The 16,691-nt window shown below is 42.6% G+C and overlaps 1 protein-coding gene across 1 annotated transcript; it reads right to left on the minus strand.

Moving 5' to 3' along the window:
* Positions 1 to 7,693: 7,693 nt before the first annotated feature.
* On the minus strand, positions 7,694 to 16,242 carry NEFL (neurofilament light chain). The gene is made up of 4 exons (XM_007477823.2): positions 14,321 to 16,242; positions 12,536 to 12,660; positions 10,604 to 10,923; positions 7,694 to 9,793 (listed from the first exon to the last, which is right to left on the minus strand). Exons 1-4 carry the CDS (start codon positions 15,380 to 15,382, stop codon positions 9,648 to 9,650), a joined length of 1,653 nt encoding a protein of 550 aa, XP_007477885.1. The 5' UTR covers positions 15,383 to 16,242; the 3' UTR covers positions 7,694 to 9,647.
* Positions 16,243 to 16,691: the final 449 nt, after the last annotated feature.

The raw sequence follows: 16,691 nt of genomic DNA on the forward strand, positions 1-16,691 counted from the left end.
TATTACAAGGGAGAAAGGTGAGGGCTTCTGATTGGAGAGCTGAATCAGGGCAGAAAATCAGCCCAGTCTTCTCTCTCCTTCCAATAAAGAGATCTGGACGGTATGTCTTTCCAAGTTTACAAACTTCTAGGATCACCGATCTTTTAAAGTTAGAAGAATTATTCAAGACCATTTAGCCCAAACTTCTCATTTAATAAAGGAGGAAACTGAGGCCTGAAGAACTGAAGTGACTTGCCCACGGTCATCCAAATACTAAGGACAAAGCTGAATTGTACAGAAAGGGGAGTAACCTCAGAGCCAAAGATTTGGAACTGAGGTATCTGAAATTAAGGCTCTAGATATGAAAAACGCTGCCAGAGAAGATAGAAGGAGGAATTAGGCAAGATTGAGATATTCAAGGGAGTTCCACCCCACTCCCTACTCTGGGGAACTTGTGTTCTAGGTATTTCTAGATTCTCTAATTTTAACTATTTCAGGGGAGAAGGACTCTGGAAACTATAATATCACAGATTGAGAGCTAGAAGGTAACAGCATCTATCTCAACACTTCCATTTTACAAATGAAGAAACTAAGGAAAACAAAAAAGGTGAAGTGATTTTCTCACCTTCACAAAACTAAATAAGTGCTCTGGTCTTATTCAATTTTGTGCAGAATGGTTTGCATACGTTTCATATCACTTCCTGTGGTTTGAAGCTAAACTTTCCCAAGTGCTTCAGCCTCAATTAGTGTGCTGGACTGAATTTCTGTATGTCCAAGCCTCTAGCCTGACATCTTTTGCATAGTCAAAAAAAAATGTTTATTAAGTTCATACTATGTTCCAGGCACTGTGTTGAGTACTGGGATACAAAGAAAAATATGAGCGAGCCCCTCCTCTCTAGGAGCTCCAAATCTAGAGTGATAATAGCAATTCCACTTTAATAAAGATTTGCTGAATATTTATAACCCAATAGTAATAATACGTGTCAAAGTGCTTTCCTTATGGTTTCTCATTTGATCTTCACAACAACTCTGTGAGAGTAGGTATTTATTTTTACACCTATTTTACAGATGAAGAAACTGATACTCATAGAAATTCAACAACTTGCCCAGTCATAAACTAATAACAATGACAAAAGCATCATTAATAGCTAGCATTTACATAGCTCTTTAAAGTTGTCAACCACTGTACATATATTATCTCATTTGATCCTAACAATCCTCCAGGAAAGGAAATGATGTTATTAATCCCATTCTAGAGAGAGAGTGGGACTGTCTCTGTTCATCGACTCTTCCACTTAAATCTCCTTCACCCACAAGTGTCTTTGTGCACACTCATTTATCATAGATGAAAACGCACAAAGACAATCATCATCCTCAGTTACCTAGAGACTACTACTAGTCTTCCTGACTCTAAATTCAGAACTCTGTCCACTAAGCTAAATAACAGTAGCCAGTTTATTTATTTATTTTTAAACCCTTACCTTCCATCTTGGAATTAATACTGCGTATTTGTTCCAAAGCAGAAGAGTGTTAAGGGCTAGGCAATGGGGGTCCAGTGACTTGCCCAAGGTAATCTAGCTAGGAAGTATCTGAGGCCAGTTTTGGACCTAGGATCTCCCATCCCTAGGCTTGACTCTCAATCCACTGAGCTACCCAGCTGCCCCCTGTAGCTAGTTTAGCATCTAAAACAGGATTTATAATCCAGTCTTTTCTGCCTCCAAATTCAACTATCATCTGAAGCCTCTATTGTTCTGTCTCAACTGAGTGACAAGAGACTTCCATTTTCATGACTCAGTTCTTCAGTTTGCACCTCTAATATCTCATATGCTTCTCATTGCTTGTTTTAAGATAATCACTCAAGGTTTGATATTTTTCATAAGACCATGTGATTATTAAAAAATACAGTTTGGTACTATAGAGATCATCTTCATCCAACAACCTTCCTGGGAGGAAAATGAAGCCAAGAGGTTAGGCATGAGTAATATCTGCACATTAAATGAGAGAGCCAACATTTGAACCAGGAGGCTTTGACTTCATATTTTGCTTCAGATAATACAGGGTTATTTGTAGATGGTTACTCCCATTTTAGTGTAATCTTTAAGGAACAGAGATCTAAACTAGAGCAGGAGTGGGAGTTTCAGATTGATATTAAGGCACATAAGAGAGTTTGAAGAAAAGGGCAATATGGTCAGATGGAAGCCTTTTAGTGTTAGTGATTGGGTAGGGGTGCAATCGCAGGAACAGACTAGAATCTAAGGAAGTTGCTTAACTAGGCAGACACCCATATATAAATGGAAGTCCCTAATATAAGGACAAAAGAAAAAGAGACTAAACTGAGAAAAAGAATAAACTGCAGACTGGTAGGAAACAACCTCCACAATCTGGATAAAGTGAGAATTCTGAAAGGTCCTAACCTCAAAGGAGGGGAGAGGTTGGAGAGTAAAGGTTTGTGAAAAGCCACAAGTTTTTGAAAGTGATAATGGAAACCAAGAAGTCAACTTGTTCCTCACAAATCAGAATAAGTCCAAGGTACTAAATCCATCCTTGCAATGTGGCATGATAGACTGGACTTGGAGTCAGATGACATGGATTAAAATGCTGCCTCTCATCTGTAAAAGTAGAGGGTGTTGTGTTGTTTAGTCATAGTCAACTTTCTCATGATGCCATTTGGAATTTGCTTGACTCTTTCCTTCTCCACTTCATTTTATAGATGAGGAAACAGGCAAACACTTTGACCAAAGTCACATAACTGGAAAGTGTCTGGGATCAGATTTAAACTCAGGTCCTCCACTGTGCCACTGGATTCTAATGTACCTTCCAGCTCAAAAGCCATGCTCCTATAACCTTGAGTTTTACCTCAAGCTGTTCTATGATTTCCCCAGCACTTACCTCTGCCTTTAAATTTCTTCAGGGACTGGATGGTAAGGATGACAAGCTACAAGGGACCTTAGAGATCACCTAGTTCAAAACTTTATATTATAAAGAAGAAAATTGACACCAAGAAATAAAGTGAGTTGCCTAAAGTTATACAGGTAAGAGATGGCAGAGCCTGGGTTTGATCTCACCTCTTCAAATTCTCAGATGGAATGCTTTCCCCCGACCAGACTCCTGACAGCATAGATAGAGGAAGGAAAGGGGTTTTAGAGGAAGGAAAGGGGTTTTAGAGGCCATCTATTACAATCCTCTCATTATACAGATGAAGAAACTAAGGTGTAGAGAGGTTATAATTTTCCCAGTTGGAAGAGACTTCAGAAGCCATCTAGTCTAACCTCATTTCTAGCAGAGGGAATAGAGTCAAATAAAGCTCAGGAATTTGCCCAGAATCACATGGGTAAGAAGTGGTAGAATCGGGACTGAAGTCCAAATACAATCCTCTATTTCCACTAACAATACTATATAATAGGTGGCATTATTTTCTTTCCTACGATGAGTTACACTGTCTTCTCTAACACGGGGGTGGGGGGGTGGGGGGGGGGAAGAAAGGAAGCCCTGGGGTGAATCTACAATATGTTCCCAGGCTCAGATCACATCTTAATTAGTGAATCTCTCACTCCCCAGGATAGATCAAGGTAGAGATTTTCTTCTCAACTACTGAGCTGGAGAATGAAATGACTGGGTACAATACTAAAGAAAGTCCTCCTGCTATTCTATGTTCAGAACAGAAGAGGTTCTGTGTTCCATTTTCCTGTCACTATGTGGGGAGACTATAGGTAAGAAGGAAAGGCTTCAATTAAGAGAAAGTTAACATCCCACTTTGTCAAAGTGCCAAACACCCTAATTAACTACAAGTGACAATGTGATGGGGAATATGCTGGACTTGAGATCAGAGGATCTGGACTCTATTTTAGTTCTGCTATTATTCCCTGTATGATCTTGGGTAAGTCATTTAAACCTTTCTGGGTCCCAGATTTTTCATCTGTAAAAAAAGGAAAATTAGATGTTCTCTAAGGTACTTTGGAGTGATAAAGCCTAACCCAAATAGTAACTAATTTATCGATTCAGATGCAACGAGGCAGAATAGTGGATAGAAAAATCTGAGTGAAATTTGGCTTCAGACACTTACTAGCTGTATGATCCTACACAAGTTACTTAACCTTGTCGCTCAGTCTCCTCAACTGTAAAACAGGGATAATGATAGCAACTACCATATAGGGTTGTTGTGGAGATCAAATGAGATCATATTGGTTAAGTGCTTAGGACAGTTCATTGGCACACAGTAGGAGCTAAATAAATGTTGTGTCCTTTCCACCCATCTATTCAATGAATTTTTTTCATATGCCAGGCATTGTAATAGGCACTGAGGTACAAAGACAAAACTGAAGTCTGTCATTCTGTCTGGGGGATGGGGAATAACCCCAACTTCACATGGAAACAAAAGTCCATCTTTTTATTAACATTTTATTGGTCCTGCAAAAAGGAGCTCCAAAAGCATTAGTGCATGTCATGGATACTGTGTGTATCTTGGAGACATGGAATACAATAGGCTCTGAAGATAGAAAAATACAGGGGGAAAGGGAAAAGATGAAAGAGGAGAGAACATTTACATTGCAGCCTAGCTTTCTCCTCTAAAGTACTGCTTCAGCATCTTCACAGTTGCTTTAGTCCCTTTCAGTTCTTTTACAATTCCAGTTTATTACTGATCAATTGCTCTGGATTGGTGAGAATTGAGGCCCAAAAATGGTCTGGCAGAAGCAATTAGAGAAGATGCCCATTTAAAAAATAAATCTAATTCTAAATTAATTAAATAAAAATTTTCAATTAAAAATAAGTAAATGAATTAATCTATCTATCAATCAATCAATCAACCTAGGGGGCAGCTGGGTGACTTAATTGGTTGAGAACAAGGCCCAGAAATGGGAGGTCCTGGGGCCAAATCTGGTCTTAGACACTTCCCAGCTGTATGACCCTGGGTAAGTCACTTAACCACCATTGCCTACCCCTTACCACGCTTCTGTCTTCTGACTAATACACAGTATTGATTCTAAGACAGAAGGCAAGGGTTTAAATAAGTAAATAATAAATCTTATAGCTACCACATCAAAAAAGAGTCAATGTATGACTCCATTTTTACCACCACAGCCTCAGGAAAGATCTTATAAAATGCAGACCCATAGGTCAATAGTAGGATGACACATCTCATCTTTCTGTTTCCCTGCTAATCACATTTTAAGTTCTGAAGGCAATACAAGAATAGGATGGAGACAAGACTAAGCTCCATTCATTACACCTACCATCTAAATTCAAGTGGGTATAAACTGCTTTAATCTGCATTTGTCTAATTAGTAGTGATTTGGAGTGTTCTCTCCCCCCCCCCCATGGTTACAGATGGCCTGTTTCTTGTGTTGCCTCTTTATATCCTTGTTTATTGTCGTTGTTTAGTTGATTAGTCATCTGACTCTGCATGACCCCATTTGGGTTTTCTTGCCAAGATACTGGAGTGGTTTGCCATTTCCTTCATCAGCACATTTTATAGGTGCTGTAACTGAGGCAAAACATGTCAGGTGACTTGTCCAGAGTCATACAGCTAGCAAATGTGTTAGGTTGGATTTGAATCTCATCCTCTAAAGGTGGCACTCTATCCACTGTACCACCTAGTTGCCCTCATATCATTAGACCATTTATCGATTGGGGAGTGACTTATCCTTATATATTTAAATAAATCCTTTATATAGCTTAAAAATGAAGCCATTATTTAAAAAAAAACTTGTGGAAAAGATTTTCCTCAATAAATTACTTCCCTTTTAATCTTAAAGTTATTGGATTTGTGTGTGCAAAACAACTTAAATTTATGAATTCCAACTTACCTATTCTTCCATGATCCTTTGAACTCTTTAGTCACAAGCCTTAATTCTATCCATAAATCTGATAAGTACTTTTTCCTTCTTGCTTGTCTAATTTTTTCAGGATGTGACTTCACATTCAGGTTTTCCCACTAATCCATGTGGAGCTTTTATTCATATAAGATGTGACCTGTTGATCTAAATCAATTTTTCTATACTGCTTCCAATTTCTAACAATTTCTATCAGACAATGAGTCCTTATCCTAGAAGCTGGAATGTTTGTGTGAATTATATTTTATATACCTAATCTCTTTCACTTATCCCTCAGTTTTTTAATCAGTACAAAATTGTTTTGACCATTGCTGCTTTTATGTAGAGTTGGAGAGCTTCACTTCTGTTAGAAAATAAATTAATGGCAATTCTTGGATTTAGCTGTATTCTGTAGTTTCCACTCACATCCATCAGATTGTCAAAGTTGATAAAAAGCGGGGGGGGGGGGGCAGCTGGGTGGTTTAGTGGATTGAGGGTCAGGCCCAGAGATGAGAGGTCCTGGGTTCAAATCTGGCCTCAGACATTCCCTAGCTTTGTGACCCTGGGCAAGTCACTTAACCTCCATTGCCTAGCCCTTACCACTCTTCTGCCTTCGAACTGTAAGAATTGAAATAATATTTCTATCCTGATATATATTTTATAAAGTTTATTGGAAAGGTTAGACAATCATTCCTGTAAGTAACCTGACAGCATGGTCCCTAGCCTGCAAATCAAGTCTTCCTCCCTCTCTTCACCTGCCTGCTCTGTTCCCACCTTCTTCCTTCTCTTCTTGGTTCTCTCCATTCTCTCCCAATTCTCCCAAAGCCTTGACATTTATTGATGCACAGCACGTTGACTGACACAAAACCTGGCACAACTGTGGTATGTCAGGAATGTTTGATGGACAGATCAAGCTACAGAGGAGGGGGTGGGAATAATCTTCCTTGACACCTGTAAGGGTTAAAATTATGGTTGAGACTGAATTTAATAATTATATTTGGTTGCCACACAGAACCCATACTCAGTATTGATTCCAAGATGGAAGGTCAGGGTTTAAAAAAAAAGTAGATAAAAAGGGAAAATGCTAAATGTTGGAAGGGCTGTGAGAAAATAGACACATCGACACACTGTTGATGAACTTGTGGATATGACCATTCTGCAAAGCAATTTGGAATAATACACAAGATATTACTAAACAGTATATAGCCTTTGACCTATAACCCTGCTAGCCCTACACTCTTTTGTTTGTTTTTATTAGTAGACTTCATTCACAATAAATGTCATGTAAATAATTGTCTCAGCCCCTTCATTCTCCTCTCCTCGCAGCATAAAAGGCACCAACTGGGAGTCAGATATGCTTATAAACATTATGACTTTCATGTTTCCATTTTTCTGTTCATTCTCTGGAGGTAACATGATTTATTCTTCAGGTATTAAATCTGTAGTTGTATATAATGTTCTCTTGGTTCTACTCATTTCACTATTCTTTCTCCTATGTCCTTCTTCCCAATTTGTTTGTTTTTGCTCTTCAATGCTTATGGCTCAATAGTTAGCCTTATGAAAAGATTAAGTTAATAGAAAAAGGTTGCCATCAACAGAAGTGGCAGAATTTTCTATAGAATGTGAGAGGAAGGACCCTCAAGAACAGCTAATTGACCCCATCCTAGAGATGAACAAACTGAGACCTGGATTGGTAAAATAATGTGCTTAAAGTTTATGCAAGAATGCCTTGCAGAGCTAGGACTAGAACTCACATTCCATAACCCTCAAAGCATTGACCTTTTCATTCTCCTGCCAGCTGGCTGGAGTAAAGAACTTGCCATTTCAATAAACTTTGGTTTGGGGTTCTTTTCTAGAGTTAGCCTTCATTCTTCCCATAAGAATAACAAAGTACACTCAACACATTTTTTTTCTTCATGTATTTTTATTGTGGCACACAGGATGGAGGTGAGGGGTGGTACAATGTGTCATTGCTTTCAAATTTGATTCAAACGGTTCCCACATCCCACTGTTTCTATTGGGCTAACGTTCCTTTTTAACATCACTTTGCGATTAACAGCACTCTGTTCCCCAAATCTACTTTCCAAGGTCAAAAATGCAAAAAGTTTAGTTTACATCCATACAGGCATTTCTGCAAAAGCTGTGAACAATGGATCTTTCAGATTCAAAGCATGACAGAATATACATTTGCTGCTAACAGTTTTAAGTGAGTCTCAAAGGTGAAAGCACAGTGCAGTACATAAATGAAGGCAGATTAAATGCAAGTATAAGCATTGCCCCCCCCAAAAGTGATATCAATCGCACAATAACAAATATGGGGGGGGGAGAGATTAGCAGATAAATCAGCTTTTGAAGACAGAAGCAGAAAAACATATAATCAGTAACTTCCATTCTAATCTACGACAGATTAGATACCATACAAGCATTAGGGTTCCATAGGATATGCTGGGCATGGACAGCTAGGAATATTTTTATTTTGATGAAATTCTTTACCAGTTGGAATCATCCTCTGAATCCATAGATTTCCAAATTAAGATATGCAAAGTAGTTTCCATAGGACCCATGGCAGGGTGGAATTTCCCTCTGATAGGGGCTAATAGTTTTGACATTTGGCATCAATTGTTTATTGATATATTTTACAAGCTAAAAGGCTTGTGGAATTCCAGGGCAGCAACAAAGGCCAGAAGCTAAGCTCAAGACCCAGAATCAGCACTGGTTCAAGTTTGTAGGCAAAATGTAGAAAGGGACTTGTCTTTTATTCTCCATATTTCTAGGCATCTTGCTTTTATAAAATAATAATAATAATAATAATCAGTTTTTATTTATCATCTGTTCCACCACAGTTGCATTTAGACCAATTAAAGAAAAAAGAAAAAGCTACTTATCAATGGGCATGTTAAGATGCACCCTCTACCCATTTGGTGCTGGCCACCTTTCACTTGAGTTCTATCCAATGTGCCCATTTGCTCAGCAGGGTGCATTTGGTCTTCTCATAGATCCCACTATGAAATCCTTTCCCTGAGCTATCATGTATGACTTTGCACTGGGATCAGTACACTGATATTGCTAGAGAAAGCCCTAGGAGGTTTCCCCTTTTACTCCTTCTGTTAATTATTGATGATATTTTGAGGGTTTTGGGGGAATGTTATGGGGTGAAGAGAGGTAGGGTAGGAAAGAGGTACAGGGCAGAGGAGATAGGCAAGATTGCCAAAGAACTTAAGCTTTGAGTTCCTTAGAAAGCACCAACTAGGGATAAATGTATTATTTAAGAAGAGGGCAACTTTGATTTGATTTAATTTTTTGGTAACATGAGATTCTGAGATCAGTAGCCTGGCTTCCCACTTGTCAACTGCACATCACTTGAATGCATATTTGAAAGTGACTTTAATTAAAACACAATAGCCACACCAAGGAATTATAATGTCGTTCCAGGATGCCTTTATTTGCTAGTTATTGCACATAACTGGGGATCATTATTTTCTAACCACCAAAGGTTTCCATAGATTAATTATGTTTTTCATCAAGTTAACGGTTTATATATCAATGAGATTGTTTATTCATGTTTTTAATTATAAATATCTGAATTATCCACACTGCCATCAACCCAGAATTCATAAGTATATACCATGCGCAGTCTGGCAGCAAGCCAGGGAAGCTATCAAGAAGCACACCAAATACTCTTGCATAGAGGAAGACACTTAGCATAACAATTCATTTTCAACCTACATCATCTCAGATTATTTTTTTTTAATATGTGGTTTCTTATTCTGTACAGCATTCAGAGCTCAACAGAGTGAGTAGTGGGGGGATTGTTGACCTGATTTGGGGGAAACCTGAAAGATTCAAGGAAAAGAGAACTCAATCTTTCTTCTTCTGCTCTACAGCTTCTTCTCCAGCAGCATCTTCCTTCTTCTCTTCCTCTTCTTCAGCTTCTTCACCTTCCTCTCCAGCTTCACCATTTTCTTCCTCCTCACCTTCCTTCTCTTCAGATTCCTCCTTGGCACCTTTTAAAGGCACACATAAAAGAAAAAGATAAAAGTGAGAAGCAACTCATGTCAGACACAACTAGGTGCTCAATAAAATTTCTACCAGGGTCTGCATTACTCAAAAAGTCATTCATTTTAAAATAAACCCATTCATTATAAAAATAAATCCATTGGAATTCTCTTGAAGTCATAGAGTCATCGATTTAAAATTGACTCCAGAGGACAATTAGACTAAGCCTCAAATTTTACAGATGAGTAAATGAAGATCCTGGAAAGTTGTGATTTGTCCAAAGTCACCTCAGCAGTAACTTCAGAAATAGAACTGGAACCCAGATCCTCTGGTTTCAGAACTGCTTTTATTTCCCTGTACATATTTCTAATAACTGCAAAAAAGACATTTTGACATAAAATGCTAGCAAAGTCTCAGATTCGGTGTTTCCACTTCTGTAAAATAAGGATATTGGACCAGATGGCTTCTTTTGGCCCTTCCATCTACTAATACAATGATCCTATGTTCTTCAAAGTTACATTCTGCCTACAAAATTCTAAGGTATATTAATGAATGGTAACTCACATTCATATTGGCATTCTATATGGAGCAAAGAGCTCATTTGAGTCTTCCCAAGAATCCTGGGGTTAGGAAGTACGATTATCCCTATCATATAGAGGAGTAAATTGAAGCAGGGAGGCCAATTGAATCATTATGACCAAAACAACTAGAAAATAATGGAAGCAGGACTCAACTGCAATTTCAGGGATCTATTGACTATGCCTTTTATATAGAGAACCCTGAGGATTTGCTTTCTTTCCAATGAATTTGGTTATTACCTTCTTCCTCTTCACCTCCTTCCTCTTCTTCTCCTTCCTCCTTCTCTTCTTCCTCTGCCTCTCCTTCTCCTTCAGAGGGGGGTTCATCTTTGGCTTCTTCTGCCTTGGTTGCCTCAATGGTCTCTTCCACCTCAATCTGTTCTTCTTGGACATGACTGGTATAGTAAGAGGGGAAGGCACGGGCAGACATCAAGTAGGAGCTGGTCTGGAGACCACCGTAAGCAGAGCGGCCAAAGACCTGGGAGCTCTGGGAGTAGCCACTGGTCAGGCTTCCAACGCTGGTAAAACTCAGGCGGGTCTCTTCACCTTCCAATAACTTCCTGAAGTGACAAAAAATGGTGGGCATTGGGGAAGAGAGGCATGGACTTAGAAATCAACAATAGCATGTTGTCCAGTCATTCTAACTACTTGTTTTAAAAAAGCAAAAGGAATAATGTAAATTCTATCTAGAGCTCTCCGAAATAATAGTTTTCAAAAGACAGATTAGAATACCCAAAATTCTTACCCATAAAAACTTAAATATCATTGCATCATTCTTTCAAATCTATATCACCAATAATATAGACGGAGGAAAACAAAACTCAAGAGTTCTAAGATCATCCATCATCAGCCTGAGGTAGGAAGGAATCTCACATGTCACCCCTTTTCATTTTACAGATTAAAAAACAGTATTAGGGACTCTTTCCTTACATGAACCCTAAATTGGTCTCCATAATTTCCATCTTCTACACCTCATTCTGACCTTGAATAAGGTCACCCAGGCACATAAGCAGCAGAGGTGGGATTCAGACAAAGATTATTTGGCTCTAAATGTACTATACCTTCCACCATCAAGGATGAGAAATTCTTAAGTACCAAAAATCCTGTACTGAACAATCTTCCACGTCAAATGGAGGTTGACTCTTTTTAAGACTCTTGAAAGTCTTAAAAAAAAAAGGATATTCACCCTTGCTTTGACCTTTTTCCCCCTCTTTCCCTGAACTGGGCATAACTCATGCTGAAGTATCTCCTATCCTCCAAATTCAACATTTAAGGATTTTGCACTTATTCTCACTTAAAAAAAAAACACAGTAGTTCTCCCCTAAGTCAGGAAACAGACTAGAAAGTCCCATTAAAATTATACTGAACTTGAAACAGTCTTGGCAGCTAGCCTGATTGGCTAGCCTGATTGGTTTATTAGAAGGGAATCCATTTTTCTACTAGTTTCTATTTGGATAAGCAAGCTGTCTGATGGCAATTTAAAATTCAAGCCACACTTCAAAAGTCACTCAAGTAACATCCTCGTTGTTGATGTTAAACAATTTTTAAAGGTGAAAATTCCAATTCCTTTTCTTTAAGCAAAGAATCTTTGGGAATATAATCAGAAGTACAGACCTTTTTATTTATTTTTTTTCTTGCTGCAAATCAAATGGTCATTCAACAGACATTCATTAAAGGCTTACTATGTGCCAGGAGATCTGATTCTACCCATTACAATTAAAAATAAAAGTCAATATCCAGATTTAGATCATGCTTCAGCAGTGGATGCATTTCTGAGGAAAGTGGGGCAGAACCTGAGACAGAAGATATTTTTGGTAAAAAGGAAAGAAACACCTTGCTGCTTATGTGCCTGGGTTTGTGGGGATTGACTGCTGTCCAAAACTTTTAAATGGTCATAATGTCATAGAGCTAAGAAGAACTTTAGAGGCTGTTGAATCTGATCCACTCAGTTGAAAGATGAGGAAACTGAGGCAAAAAGTAGGTTAGTGATATGCCCAAGGTCACACAGTTAGTAAGTGCCTCGGAGAAAAACTGAACCCAGGTTTTCTGGACTTGATTGGACTGTTTCATTATTCTAATGTGTCCCCCTCTCAAAGAATCTGACTTGGAATCTAATTTGATCCCCACCCCAAGCTTAATAGTTGAGGCAGATGTTCCCCTTCCCCCTCATACCTGTAGGCTGCAATTTCAATATCCAAAGCCATCTTCACATTAAGCAAATCTTGATATTCTTTCAGATATCGAGCCATCTCGCTTTTGGTGGTTCTCAATTCATTTTCCAGTTTGTTAATTGTGTCCTGTCAGGAGTGAAAAAACAGAACCTGGAACACAAACCTCTGTCACAGCTGGTTTCCTCTAAGACCCAGAGACTTCCTGAATTCTTCTTTGCTGGCCCCCAAACTGCACAGTCATGGCTCACCTTCAGAGCAAGAAAGCTTGTCTGGAGAGGCTGCCTCTTTGGGCCTGCCCCACCCCTCTAGGCACTGGCTGCAAAAGCCTGCTTTTGAGAGAAGCCAAGCCCACCCTCCTCTAGAGGCAGGGTTCACAGAGCAATCAGCCCAGATCTTTATTCAACCTGCTTTTACCTGGTCTGGGATGGAAGGATGGAGAGAGAGAGAGAGAGAGAGAGAGAGAGAGAGAGAGAGAGAGAGAGAGAGAGAAGGAAGCCTATAATTTAGGAAGTCTTGGTTTAGGCTCTAAAAGACCAGGACAAGAGCTCAGGAGATGTAAGGGTTGCAGCTATTATAGATTAGCTTTCCTTTAGCAACTAATGGGACAAGTATGAGCAAGGCACTGCCCCTCTGCAGGGCTGTTTCTCCTCAAAGGCATTTTGCTGGCTTTAAAGCACTTATCAATCAGCACAGAGATGGAGTCTGTGGTTTCCCACGATATGGGGAACTCACACGTGAGAAGACTGCTTCTATCTCTGCAAAGTAGCATCCTATCTGAAATTTGCCCCAGACATTAAAAGGTTAAGTTGCTTGCCCATTTCAGTCAGAGGTGGGACTTGAACTCAGGTCTTCCTGGTAAGGGGGGCCAGTCACCTAGGCAATAAGACATGCTTCCTCTTCTAGAGAAATGTCAGTTATTGACAACAATAATCATTTCAGTAAATCTCTAAAATGAGAGTTTTGGGGTTAGATGCTCTCCAAGGTCCGTCTCTTATTTAATAAAGGCATTGCAAATCCTTTTAAAACATCCTCTCGTTTCCTCTGGTGTTACACATCACTACAATCGTCTGATCTGCTGCCTTCTTTCTATAGAAAAGTACATGTGTTACTGTTACCATCACTTAACTGGCCCATATTCTTAATTCGAAGCAGAATTGAGTAGGGGTGGGGGGAGGAGCGTGGAAGGGAGGGGAGGAGTTAGAGAGATAAAGTCATAACTGCTGCCACCTATTGGGAGGAGAGGAACGCGCAAGGCATTTACTAGCGAGGCAAACAGGACAATTCCAAACCCCTCCCCCCCTCCCGCCTTCTCTCTCCAACACACAGGACCAGGGTGGGTGTGTCAAAAGAAACCATACCCGGTGCCCTACTTGTACATAGCGACCCTGACCCCTAATCCAGCTGGTCTAAGTGACCTCTATCCCCTCTCCCCAAATCCATAGGTTTCCTCCCTCACACACCACCTCCCTCCATTCCCCTACCCACTCGCGTCTGACGCTGGCCCTGGGAATTCGAACTGGATAACCCGAAACCCAGCCCAAGGCTCTGCCAGCTAACTAGGTCGTCGCCTTAGGTATATCGCCCTCCTCCCCAATGCCTCAGTTTCTCATATATCACATGAGAAGTCAGCAGCAAAAGGCACCTAAATCTCTCCGCGAGCCTCCTCTTGCCCACGGTCCCATTACTTTTGTTCCCCTGCCTGAGCTGCCAAACTGACCTCCTCCTCCCCTCCCCTCCTCTCCCCACAGTCCCCCAGGTCGCTGGGCTGGGTACCGCCCAGTCTCACCTGTAGGGCGCTGATGTCGGCGTTCTGCTTGTCCTCCAGCTCCTGCAGCTGCTTCTCCAGCGCCTCATTCATGCCGCGGCACGCCTCGATCTCCAGCGTCTTGGCCTTGAGCAGGCGGCGGCTCTCCGACACTTCATCCTTGGCGGCGCGCACCGCGTCGGTGTTCTTGGCGGCGCTTTCAGTGAGCACGGTAAAGCGGCTCTTGAACCACTCCTCCGCGTTCTGCATGTTCTTGGCCGCCAGCTTCTCGTACTGCGAGCGGATGTCCTTGAGCGCGGCGGACAGGTCGGGCTTGGCGGACACGTCCATTTCCACGGAGATCTGCGCGTACTGGATCTGCGCCTGCAGCTCGGCGATCTCCTCCTCGTGCACTTTCTTGAGGAAGGCGATCTCGTCGAGCAGGCTGTCTATGCGCTTCTCGAGCTCGGCTCGGGCCAGGGCCGCCTCGTCGGCCCCCTTGCGCGCCTCCATCAGGCGTCCCTCGGCGTCCTCGCGACTCAGCACCTCCTCCTCATAGCGCGCCTGTAGCGCGCGCAGGGTCTCCTCTAGGCCATCTCGCTCGCCCTGCAGCGCCTGCTTCTCGGCGCTCGCATCTTCGACGGCGAGCCGCAGGTCGCGGATCTCCTGCTCATAGAGAGCGCGGAAGCGCGATGGCTCGGCGTGTTTCTGCCGCAGCACCAGCAGCTCAGCCTCCAGCACCTTGTTCTGCTGCTCTAGCTCGTGGACGCGCTCGATGAAGCTGGCGAAGCGGTCATTGAGGTCTTGCAGCTGCGCCTTCTCCTGCGTGCGGATGGACTTGAGGTCGTTGCTGATGGCCGCCACTTGGCTCAGGTCCAGGCTCTCCAAGCTGGGCAGCAGGGACGCGGAGCTGGACGAGTAGCTGCGGCGTACGGACAGCGCGGCCGAGGAGGCGGGCGCCGAGTAGCTGGAGTAGGCCGAGCGCGCTGTACTGCTGTAGCCACTGCGCACTGAAGAGATGTGCACCCGCGGGCTCTCGGCTGTGCTGGCGTAGCGCCGCTTGTACGCCGTGGCGTAGTAGGGCTCGTAGCCGAAGGAGCTCATGGTGCCCGCAGCCCGGCCAGCCGGCCGCCTGCCTTCTGCCTGCCCGGCGACGCGGAGGAAAGAGAGAGAAGGGAAGAAGGAGGAGGACGACGAGAGAGGAGGGGAGGAGGACGGGTGGCTGTGTGCGGCTTGCCGCTGGCCACCCGCCCCTTTTTATACCCAAGCTGGGGTTGACGTAGCCTCTAAGCCCTCCCTCGCCTGGCTGCGGGGGGCGGTGGCCAGCGCCTTGCGGCAGCCAAAGAAAGACATTGCGCAACTCTTGAGGGCGGGGGGAGAGCCAGAGCAGGAGAAGAGATTGACAATCCGAGAAAGAGAGGAAAGAGGGAAGCTGCGCTCAACCTAAGAGGCTCACGGCCCCACCCAGCCCCCACCTACATCTCCACTGGCTCCACTGGGCACCTCGCCTCTCCACCAACCTGCAGCGCTTTGGGCGATTGTTTCCCCCTGCCATTCTTTCACTTTATCGTTCGGACCCTCACTCTGCCATCTCCCTCCTTTTCCCCATGTTCTGAGGTTTTTGTCCCCCCCCACCCCCCCCCCCCCCGCTCCGCTCGCCCCTCCACTGAACTCTCGCCCACCTGGTGCTTCCCTCGGGGACCCCATAGCCTTCAGCCTCGTTTGTCTCCCACCCACCTAGCCAACCCCACTAAAACACCTTCACCCCACTTTTGCTTCAGCTCTCAGGTTCCCTGAGACGTTGTAGCTTCTCAGGGGGAGTCTGAGCTTAAGTATCCTTTAACAGGTGCGGAAGAATGAGGTACAGAACGGGTTAAAACTCGAATTCCTAACTAGGAGTCCGGTGAGGGAAGCGTGCAGATTTCATGAAACCATTGTGTCTTTATTTCGTTTAAATTGGCTTCCTTTGCAACCCTATGCATTTTATTTTGTGAACTTAAAAACGTTCTGAGAAGAGGTTTGTAGGCATCATCAGATTGCTGAAGTGATCCCCAAGCAAAAAAAGGCCAGGCGAGGGCCGGAGGATCCTGATAAAAAGAATCCCATCCCCCTAATCTCAGCCTTGGCTTTTCGCTCCTCTAAATGTTAGCAATTTCTGATGTCCTTTCCTCCCCGCCTCTCTGCAACTGCACAGATCTCTCCCCTGGGAAAGTTGCCTTCTCAGATAAAGGCTCATCCCCACCCCCAATTCCCCTAGCTCCGAATCCACTTTTGCTTTAAACTTGGGTCTTTTTAGCTTTATTTCTGTGTGTGTGTGTCTTTAGCTGCCCTGTCCTTAATATGGTTTTTAGACTAGTGAGTCAGTTATAAAACATTTATTAAAGACCCACTACGTGCCTGACACTTTGCTAAG

Source organism: Monodelphis domestica, chromosome 1 (genome assembly GCF_027887165.1).
Source record: "Monodelphis domestica isolate mMonDom1 chromosome 1, mMonDom1.pri, whole genome shotgun sequence".
NCBI classification, from domain to species: domain Eukaryota; kingdom Metazoa; phylum Chordata; class Mammalia; order Didelphimorphia; family Didelphidae; genus Monodelphis; species Monodelphis domestica.